At 28.4% G+C, this 11863-nt stretch overlaps 1 protein-coding gene across 3 annotated transcripts in view; it reads right to left on the bottom strand.

Annotated features, from left to right (window-relative positions):
- Nucleotides 1–8102, bottom strand: part of LOC117168556 (6-phosphofructo-2-kinase/fructose-2,6-bisphosphatase 1-like) — a 19315-nt gene extending 11213 nt beyond the window's left edge. Inside the window, exons 1-2 of one of the 3 annotated variants that reach the window (XM_033354298.1) lie at nucleotides 7707–8102; nucleotides 979–1406 (exon numbers count right to left, since the gene is read on the bottom strand). In XM_033354298.1, the coding sequence (XP_033210189.1) occupies nucleotides 979–1406; nucleotides 7707–7785 (507 nt within the window). In that variant the 5' untranslated portion in view covers nucleotides 7786–8102. Of the gene's footprint in view, nucleotides 1–978; nucleotides 1407–2627; nucleotides 2707–7706 lie in introns of those variants that run through there. The other 2 variants (XM_033354299.1, XM_033354300.1) reach the window with 2 other exon arrangements.
- Between the last annotated feature and the right edge of the window lie 3761 nt (nucleotides 8103–11863).

Raw genomic sequence — 11863 nt, forward strand, 5'->3', positions numbered from 1 at the left:
TAAGTTTTGCTGGTGCCCGAAAACCATATTCTACCTACACCAGTGCTATGCATTTTTTTCCCAAAAAAGGGGTCAATTAAATAAGAATTATCTCTTAGAAACAGGTTGCTTAAAATCAACAAAAAATTTAGGAAGACTTTTTTCTGCCTCCAGGAATGTAACAAAAATTGAAATTCCAGAATATTTAAAAACTTTTTAAACAACACATTTTTTAACAATCTTTCGAGCGTGGGTAACCAAACAGCATATATATATATATCGATTCCAAATTAATTAAACTTTTTTGGGATCCCAATAATTTTTTTATTTTTAACACACCCTAGTGTATAGACAGATTTTAATTTATTTATGTATTATTCGGTAAAAGAAAACCCGAGAATTCTGGAGAAACAATGGCAAGTAAAACGTTAATAATAATCAAGTTAGTTGACAATTTGTTTCATGTCAATTTAAGTCTCGTTTAATAAAAAACATTCAAATAGAATTTGCAGATGACATAAATGACAGAGACTGAATCAAAATTATGTTTTTAATTTTTCGACATTTTTTAATCTGACAATTTTGCTGAATAAAAGTTGCACTCGTTTACATTTAATTGTTCACACATAAACTCCTTTACTTTGTTTCTGATTGTGGACTAAAGTTAGTCTTAAAATCTTGATGTTACAGAGTTTTAAGTTGAAAAAAAAATCTCAAAACCAAATTCAACACCAAATAAAAATACCATCTTTTACGAGATCTTTAAACTAAAAACTTGCTTCAATCGAATCCCAAATATTCTAATAAAAATAACGAAATTCCTAGGATAACCGAAAATATTTGTGCTATTCTCATCGAATTTCGATGAACCTAGCCCTCCTTTTGCAGCTTTCCTGGACTCACTGAAAATATTCGCTCTAAGCTCACAAATTTCGGTAAACTAGACATGGCCAAGAATTAAACATCTCCAAGATCCAAAAGAGCAAAAATATTTCCTACCTCCATGATATTTTGCTCAACAATTTCAGGATCGTTGCAGACCGACTCGACGAAAAACAACTTAAAGCCCATCTTCTGGACGACAAATTCACGAATCAGTTCTCTCCTCTCGACTGTAGAGTTGGTTGCATCGAAAACTGCAACCTCGCCATCTCCGGACTCTAGCCACTGGCAGACGTCGTTTAGGGCGTCCTGGGCACACTGGGTCCTGATTGCCATGGCTTTGATATTATCAGGTCGAAAAAAATCGTGACATTGATAGGCTGTAGTCGCATGTCTTCTATATTCGCCCAAATTGAAAACTTTTGTATTGATTCCAATCCAATTCAAGTACCTGCACAGCTTCTTCGAGATGTAGGTCTTCCCTCTCGCTGGCAAACCTACCATTGCGATCACATGAGGCTTGTTTACAAAGTTTGCTCGTTCCCCTAAAAAAAATTAACGTATTTTTTTATAATTAGCCAAATTAATTCAGAAAAAATTAATTTCTAAAAGTAAAAACAGTTCCGTAGGTCAAAGTACACTTGTAAATATTTTGATTTCAAAATTCCAATCTGGCAATGGGGTGATTATGAACTTGGTTCAACCACATAATGTTTTTGTCATTATTTACCCAGCGGAAAGACAACTTTGATCCTTGAATACACACTTGAAATAATTTATTCTCAAATAAAATTGAAAGAAAATAAAAATCTCCAATAAACTCACGCATAAAAGCCAAGATTTTTAGTTCTTTCGTCGGAAACGACATGGCTAAAACTAAGGCTTCCAATTTACAATTTACCTATATACATAGAAGGTAATTAATGATAAAAATCTAGCATACAATCTTGCCCCACTCGACTTTCAGAAACGTGATTGATACGGTAGCATCACGTGACAAAATTATATACATTGAGCGAATAAAAAATTAATCTTCAAAAAACAACATTTTAATTTAATAGACAGAAATTTCGTAAGTTTTATAAATTATACTCAATTGAATTTTCAGAACCCAGATATAAATCTCGGTCTGCATTTTAATTGGCAGCTTGACCAATTCCTTAGATGGATCTTTCGAAAATTAATCGATGCTAACTATTTTACGTAATGAAGCAACTGAATTCTCGATCAATTTTAGCTTTTAATATGTCAAGTCTCACTTTTCAATACTTTTTTCCGATGTCATTCGATTGCCGAGAATTAAATATTGCGCTTGTTTAATCCACAACACCTTCTAGAATTACATCAATGAAAAGAGAATCGAGTTGCATTGATTTCGATAGAATTGTAGGCTGATAAAGTAGGCCTATTCAGAAATCAAGACTCGATATTAATTTATTTTTTCCTTTTTACATTTCAGAATTGCAAAAGTGTGTAATATTAGTCAATATCGAAGAAACATTCAGACCCATATTTTATTCTCGATAGTCCTGCACTCAAGTGTATAAAATCTTGTATTCGTGCCTTTTTAAACCTGTTCATTTGTTGAAAACGTGATATCCACATGATTTCTTGGTGCCTACTATCATATCTATTCCGAGACCTTCATAACATTTACAAATACAATTTTCAGCAAAATATTTTGTTTTGCCACGAATTTAAAAGTACCCAGTTTAAAGCAGGAAAGGGAAAGTTGACTTGATGATAAAATGGAAAAAAAACTTTACCTGATGACTAATGTTTGATTGTTTCGAAAAAACAGCTTGAAATCTCATACTGAGCTTTCTTACAACCAAGACAAAATAATATCACTTCCTTAAATAATTAAAAAAAGTGTTTGAAAAGGCGAATATTTTTCTGCCAGTAAAGTTGTCGTCTTAGGTCGTTGTTATTAGATTTAACATTTAATGGTCCGAGTATCTTGAACTTGACGCGCTAATGAATTTTATCCTCGTATAATCTTTAGGTAATGTTGTCATGTAGCTTGTTTAGCTTTAGAGACTCACTGATTGTGAAATTTAGAAGCCACAGATTATCATTTAGGACTTAAGTACAACTCAAATAGTAAAAACTGGCTGACGGCCAATCTGCATTGGACTGACTCTGTCTGGAAATATATTCACGTCTTTCAAATCCAATTTGTAAAATTCCAAGTAAATAATTCTTACGAATGATTGCTTTAAATTACAATCATCCATCTGCTCCATTTATATTATATATTCGAGGAAAAACGAAGCTGAACATTCTAAAGCATTATGAAACAAATAGTTGTATCACAAACAATATAATTCTACTTTAATCATCCACCTTTGTTCATTTAAACTTTTTCTTACAAAATATTAAAATGAATAGAATGCAAAATTCTTTTCATTTTGTATGATTTTTCATTGTAGAAGAAAAGAACTTTAAAAAATAATTAGTGCATTTCAAACAATTTAGATAAATGCTTCAAGTATTTTTTTATCATAAAATAATACAGCACTCGCAAAATAAACTGTGCTAAAAGATAATATTTCACGAGCAATAATTAGAAATGTCTGTTTTACAACTTACAAGGTGGCCGCAAAACTTAATTTTAAAAATTCTCCGTCTTTCTACTGACTAATTTTACATGTTCCCTAAACATTTTATGTTCAAAAATCAGAATTGTAATCTTGTAACATTTTTAACATGGAATATTTTATAAACGGAGTAAAAAATTTCAAATTTATTATCCTTACCAATCATTTAAAGTTCCTCTTATAGAAATTCCCCGACTTTTGCAAGATTTTTTTTTAAAGCCCCGACCTTTCATGATCAATAAAATTCTCCGACTTTTACTAGACCTACGTTTACTCTGATCATTTGTTTCATTTTTCCATTAGTCTATTTCAAATGATTGCTATTTTATTAAATCAAACAACAATTTAATAAGTTTTAATTATAGAATTAGGACATTCATTGTGTATTTTATCAATTACATAAGTTCCACATGGTTTTTTTGTGCTTAACGGCTTCATTAAATTTCTACCTTTCATCAAGAAATACTGCCATTAATTTTATTTTATTTTTAAGAAATTTTTTGCATTTTCCGCTAGAAAATAAATTTTCTTAGTTTTCAATTTTTAAGAAATATAAAATTTAAGGTAAAAGATTCGTTCACCCCTAAAAAATAGTTGTTACTCATTGAGAAATAAGCCCTACATTTTATGAAAAAATAATTAAGATATAATCGGGCTTGCAATATGAAATTTGTATTTTCAGTACAATTAATGGTCTAAAATTGCGCCTAATCTTTTCTTCTTGAAATAATATGCACAGTATTTCTTCTACAATATAAAGAGACTTATTGTCCATTTTAAGGAATACATTAATTAAAAATATTTATACCGAATGAGAGAAAAAAATCTTGACTTTCGAAAGGCACAAAAAAATACACACTTTTACAATTAATACTTTAAAATATATTTTACTTATCATTTTATATCAAGTCTTATTTTGAGTTTATTTCAAAATTCAAGGTTTTTTTCGATTACCTGATATAAACATTTTAATTTTATCCATTACGGACAATATTTTCCTCTCACATACATAATTTTTTTTTATTCGAATAAAAAAGTTAATAAAGCAAGGTTTGATATTACTTGAAAATAAATCATTTAAATGCATAAATTTGTGTTTCTATCTGTAAAAACACACTGAAAAAAAATTAAGCAGTCGAGACAATAGAAAATGGAAAAGAAACGTTTCTCGACATATTCATTCTGTAATTTTAAAATAATATTTTTTCTACCGAGCTTCAGTAATTATTTTAATTTTCCCTGAACTTCTGAATGACAAATAAAAAATACCAGGAACAATTTAAGATGTTGAAAAAAACAGATTAACTCAAAATTAAGCATTTCTAAATTCTGCTCTTCACTTATTTTTCATTTATTCAACTTCATGATCTTTTTTCGAGTATTTTTATCAGCTGAAGTTCCAAGGTATTCAAAACATTTGTTTTAATCAACTAGAAATAAAATTCAAAACTGAAAATGAAATATGAAATACTGGCTTTCATTGCGCTTGTCATGCCTTGGACTTGTAAATTTTGTTTACAGTTATTTCTTATCAGTGAAAGGCACTGAGTCGTTCAAAATATTATTCCAAGTAATCTGGAAAAATGATTAAATTCACTGCATGGATGTACAAAATATTGTTAAGGTTAGCTAAAAAAGATAATTTACATAATAAATTCAAATTATATTCTATTGTCATATTTATAAGTAACAAAATCAAATTTTTCTTTCCACGATTAGTCACTTGGTTCTTAATACTGTAAGTAATACTTTGAATGTAAATTTAAAACTACTGCTCTATTCAATGCATTGAAACTCAAATTAAAAATAGTTTAAGTTTGAGCGTTGATAATATGTTGCATTACAAAAATATTTAATTTTTATAGATTCAGAGAAAACATACTTTAGCTTTAAAGTTTTATTTTCATCCTAAATAGTCTAGCTTTTAATCATTCGAAACAAGATTTGTAAGTTTTGTATTGTTAAGATTTAAAAACTAAAATAAAAGCCTGTTCAACACTCCTATGTAGATACAAATTAAAGTGGCCTAATTTTGAAAGTTTGACTAAAATTTTTGTAGGTAGAACATTTAATTCTGCAAATGATCAATTTAGAATAATCAATTTATTAATTAGATATTTCACTTTATCCATTTCAACAAAAAATTGTACACCTTTTAATACTTATTTTTAAAAATAATATATAAATTATACTAAACTCGTGCATACATTTACTAATTTAAAAGAATATTCCGCGGAAAAGAGACAAATTTTTATGAACACTTTAGAACTTTCAAGAAAAAGAGACTATTTTCTAACAAAGTAATTTGCGTTTTAGCCAATTAGTTGAATCTTCAATTTAAAAAGATAAATTTGAAAACAAATTTTCAAACAAAAAATAGTTCAACTTTCAAGCGAAGAACTCATATTTTAAAAAAGGCCGTTGAATTAGGAACCTGCAAATTTTAACTTTTAACAACAACAAAAATATCATTTTCAACCAAAAAGATCACTTTTAACAAAGAAAAATGAAGTTTCCATCAAACATTTGAATTCTAAAAAAATTAATTTTTAACAAAATAGTTTGATTTTCAATTAAAAGATACGGATTTTCAACAAAAAAGTTAAATTCTTAACAAAATAGTTGAATTTCCAAGCAAAAAAAACAACTAATTTTTTAGAAGACAGTTGAAATTTTAAAAAAAGTTAATTTTTAACTAAGAAAGATATATTTTAAACAAATAGTTAAATTTCTAAATAAAACAAAAAAAAACCTTTTTAAATAAGAAAGATGAATTAAAAAAAAAAAAAAGAGTCTAATCATGAAAGATGAATTTTCAATCAAAATAGATTACTTTTATATCATAAAAGAGGAATTTTGTATCATAAACGATGAATTTTCTATATAAAAAAGCGAATTTTTAACAAAACAGTTCAATTATCGATCAAAATAGTTGCATTTTTGACAAAACAGTTGAATTTTTACAAAAACAATTAAATTCTTTATCAAATTGTGTGGATTCACATGAAGTTCGCATTTAAGCGAAACAAAAGCAAGAAAAAGGCGGAAATTTTTGAAAGCAATGAAAAAATAAATAAATTGTTTAAGAAGGGGGTGGGGTAGAGGAAAGACTGAACATTTTAATTGAATTTTAAATATATTGGCTTTAAACACTTTCGACTTAATAATGCCTACTTTCAAGGCTTTCAATTTGATAAATTTTAAACTTTGAATACGGAATAATGTTCGAAATTAAAATGTTAACATTTTTCAGATAGATTTCACTGCGATTAAAATTGAAAATAAGTATAACGAACTTTTGAGAAAAATTGAAATAATCTGATTGGTCGAATTTTTCTTCAAAAATACGTAGACTCGCAATTTTGCCAAAAAAAGTCGAAAAAACTCGCACGATCCGAGCCCTGTATTTATGAATTGTATATATTATATGAGCATATTTTTTTCTCATTTGGCGTTAAATGGCGCCAAACCATTAAAAATTAAATAAAATTCTACAAATGTTTATTTCGAATTTGAACTCGATCACAGAAAAATATTGACATCTTTAAAAAGAAATAAAATTATGTTTATCCAAAAAAGGTTTATTCTCAAATTTAAGAATGAGATTGTTTAATTATAAAAAATCGAAAATCACAAGGGTGGTTGCTGACTTCCTTGAACTCATAAAAGCCCGCTGCATACAAAAATTATAATCAGGAGTATTTGAGTGTTACTACCAAGTTTGCTGAAAAAACTATAATAAATGTGGTTATAATAAGCATTATTGTATTTTTTAAATACAAGATGTGTTTTGCCTGTCATTCTTGGGGCACTAGAAAAACAGTGAAAAGCAAGCTTTACTTGTAAAACACTTGAAAACATTGAAACAACTATTTTACAGCAAATGTATATTATTGTGAATCTAATGCTCTCATTCATTTTTGTTTACACATATATTTTTTTCATATATAAAAACAGAAAAGATATTAGAAGTTTATCCTATTTCAATCACTTAAATCGATAATTGGGTGGTTAATTATCAAAAATTTCGCAAGTTATGATTTGTTCAAACAATAATGCGTGTGAATTAAAAAAAAACTACATATACATACGAAATAATGACATATACAACACACGTGGTACATAATATATATGTTCAATCAAAAAGTCAGCTGCTCTCAAAAATCAAGCTTTAGAAACATCAAACGTCAAATTTGCAAATTCTCTCCAGGAGAAATAAAATTGGTGAAATGAAAAATTACCTACCTCTAATAGGAAATGGCTTGGTCTGGATGGTGTCCGAGGTTGGCGGTGTGTATTGCATATCGATTTTGTTACCCGACATATTAAAAGCTTGGAAGATTTAGCTAAAAAAGGATTTTTTCGTATAGGAAGTGCTGTCGGGTCAACAATCGTCTTCTGCTCCGAGACAAATGACGAACCTCGAATGTTTTTAATATTGTTAAAGCAACCAAGCAACTCATATAGATTCAGATGAGTTCCTGGCCTGAGTTTCACAAAATGCACTCTGAACACTGAGGCGAAATATAAAATCACACTTGCTTCTAAAAGTGACTAAAAGTCAACTAAAGTCCAAAGTTTCGTTTAAACCTTGAACGGATATTGCAGGATATTGTAAGGCGAGAATGAGTGGGGACAACCAGGAAAGCTTTCCACCCATTCGCAAGCTTCGAACACGATCACGCGACCCTTCCTGATATCACATGATATCAGTATCGTATTCACTAACATGTTCCTTGTTCCATTTTTGCGATCTATTTTCTTCTTATTATTTTCATATGCTAATTACTAAATTGTCAATGAAGTTGCTCGTATTTTTTTAAATAGAATAAACGCTGTCGTGTAAAACATAAATTAATTGCAATGTTTTACTATTTTACTTTCAGGAAATTCAATAGGAATTTTGAAAGAAATGTGTTTTTTTTTACATTCTATACTATCTTAGGGTTGATATTCAAAGAATTTTATATTACCTTTTCTAAGGGGGAAATTGTTTTAATTGCGAATAAGAAAGTCACCGGAACTGAAAAACTTCTGTACGAGCCTGTAATCAGCTGATGAATTGGAGGGAATTTTCAAACAAAAAGTTAATAATTGGATTATTTTGTAATTTACTGTAAAAATAGAAAAGCGTTATTTTGTAGGAAAATATTTCGTATCCGCTCACTAAATTTCGGTGAACCTAGACAATTTTTCCCATTTACAGAAAAAATGTATCTATCGTAAGAAGTAGTTATAGCAAAGATATATCTTTGGTTATAGTGCTCCGCATTTGACCGGTTAAACGTTTAAACCATTCTAATAATTTCTACGGATGTGTTTTGGCCGATATGAAAAAGTGCAGTTCAAAATTTGCTTTATTTTTTAAGGGAAATGATTTAAAAAGTTATTTATTTATCGCAGGCTCCACAGTTTTTCTCCTATTTTCTCGATTTTTAACCTTAATGCTAATTGAATTAACAGAGTCCCACAAGAAATTAAATCCAACTATTTATTTATTGAGATAAGTCTTTTTTGTTCGAAGAATTTAAGAATTCCAATTCACGCACATCACGGTCAATCGGTTTAGGAATTTTTTAATGGGTCTCAGAAATTTAATCGTTTTGATTGAAAATTCGTCTTTTTTAGTTAAAAATTAAACTACTTGGTTGAAAGACTGACTACATCATTTTTTATGAAAATTCATATCTTTATTTGAAAATGTAACTATTTTATTGAAAATGCTATCTCTTTTTCGTTGAAGATTTGTCTTTTTGGTTGAAATTGAAACTATTTTATTGTTTTTTTTTTTAAATAAATTTTAGTGAATCAAAATTTAACTATTCCAGTTTTTCTGAAAAATTTATAATTTTAGTGGAAAATTTTTCTTTTAAGCAGAAATTTCATATTTTTGGTTACGAATACAACTTTTTCAAATAAATTATTCGGGTTTGTTTGATGATTTTACTATTTTGATGAAAATTTGTATTTTGTGCAGAAAACTCAACAATTTGTCTGAAATTTTGCTTCCTTCCTGACTGAAAAATCCATCTTAATTGACAATTCGACTCTTTTAGTACAAAATATATATTTTGTGTTTTTGTTAAAAATGTGTCTTGTTGGTAAAAATTTCATCTTTATTAGTGACGAATACAACTGTTTGATTTTAATCATTCTGTTTTGATTGAGGAGCTTACACTTTTGTTGAAAATTGGTTCTTTATTTGATTTAAGGGCATGTGACACAGCTAAATACCTATATTACCGACAACAGTTTTTCAGTTTACTGAATGTTTTTTTGAACCTCAGAACTTTTTTTGTAAATAAAATATCGAGCTGAAACTTTGGGAAATGTATTAGAGTACAATAAAGTACGTTTAGGTACTGCATTTTGGTAGGAACTTCACTGAAAATTATTTCATCTTTTTTCTGAACCTCAACATTTTTAGAACGTTCGAACTTTTTTTATACATAAAATATCGGTCTCAAACTTTGAGAAATGCAAGCGCCGAAAGAAAACTAAGTTTAAGTACAAAGCTTAATAATAATAAATGTAAAAAAATATGTTTCAACAATCAATTCCAACGGCATCAGGCAGTAACGTTGTACACGAAAATACGAACTCTCTAGAGCCTCGTCTAGTGGCCGCCAGGTTTCGTATTTTCGTGTACAACGTTACCAGCTGATGCCGTTTGAATTGATTGTTGAAATATATTTTTTTACATATTTTATTATTAAGCTTTGTACTTAAACGTAGTTTTCTTTCGGCTCTTGCATTTCTCAAAGTTTGAGACCGATATTTTATGTATAAAAAAAGTTCGAACGTTCAAAAACTGTTGAGGTTCAGAAAAAAGATGAAATAATTTTCAGTGAAGTTCCTACCAAAATGCAGTACCTAAACGTACTTTATTGTACTCTAATAAATCTTTCAAAGTTTCAGCTCGATATTTTATTTACAAAAAAAGCTCTTAGGTTCAAAAAAACATTCAGTGAACCGAAAAAGTGAGTTCGGTAATAAGGGTATTTAGCTGTGTCACATGCCCTTAAAATAAATTATTTTATTAATTTTTTTTTTGCAAATTGACCTTCTTAGTTAAAAATTCTTCTTTTCGGTTGAAGATTGAACTACTTGGTTGAAAATTTGTCTATTTTGTTGAAAACGTGAGGAATTCACATGGCTTTATATTTAATTTTATATATTGCCCATATTCATTTTATTTAAAAGAATTTATTTATCGATCATAATGTTGGAAAAACGTTTTTCTCTTCTTGCAAGTGGTACGATCAAATTTTGAATTTTCAACTTTTCGACCAAATTAAAAAGTTATGATAATCTTGTACGACTTTCAAAATTAACTTTTTTCTTCTCTTAACATTTTTTCATATCATGCGTTCTTTGGCATAAAATTTTAATTTTCGTTTTTTTTTTTTTGTTGTTTTGAAAATTCTTTAACTCTGATAATTTTCTTTTTATAAAAAAAAGTCATAAGAATAAATTGTTCGAGTTTCTGAGTACTATGAATAATGGTACATAGAATTTTTAAATCTTGAAAAAATGTGGTTTCAACAATTTTGAAAATGCGCTCACTTTTGTCATTTTTATCCAAAATAGCTGGTTTACGAACCCGTTCTTGTTTTTAAGCCCTTAAAAAAGTGCCCCAAAGTAGTATCCAATCTGATCAATTTTTCGAAAGTTATTGTGCCTATATAGAATATAGACTACAGGCTACAGACTATAGGCTACAGACAGATAGACAAATACCTTAGTAAATATCGTTTTTTCTGACTCAGGAGGTCTGAAAACATGGAGATTTGATGAAAGCCGACAAAGTGAAATTTTACATAAAAACAAAACCTTCCCATTAGGATGACAATGTAAAAAATAAGTGGAAGGCGATAAAAAGTTTAACGATAGTTTAAACAAACGGTTACCTGGTCAAACACGCGAAAATAAATAATTAGAAATATTTTTTCTTTTTCTTTTTTGGAATTCGAAGACTGCATTAATTTTTAAGAATCAATTTTCTTGTGAATTAATAAGGTTTTATATAATTTAATAAGAAGTGAATTGATGCAATAAATAATGAATGAAAACATTAATTTTTTGGAGTTGTTAAAGTTTTTACAATAATACAATTAGAGAAAATTAAAATACTTCATTTTTGCTACAAATTTATTTTTAAAAAATTTTAAAGCCAAAAGTTCTACTACTGCAGAATCAATTTTTTCAACCATACACGTTTAAAAAATTCAAATTGAATAAATAATTAAATTTATTATTCTCACAAGCTGTAAATTATTTAAAATTTCTGGAAAAAGATGACGAAGTAGGAACGAGATGTTATACTTATCTCGTTATTATCTTATCTCCTGCGTCGAAAGCCGGTTGTCATTTTCCATTATTTTTTCTCCTGCTTTTTTGCT

This window comes from Belonocnema kinseyi, chromosome 2, assembly GCF_010883055.1.
Source record: "Belonocnema kinseyi isolate 2016_QV_RU_SX_M_011 chromosome 2, B_treatae_v1, whole genome shotgun sequence".
Taxonomy (NCBI): Eukaryota; Metazoa; Arthropoda; class Insecta; order Hymenoptera; family Cynipidae; genus Belonocnema; species Belonocnema kinseyi.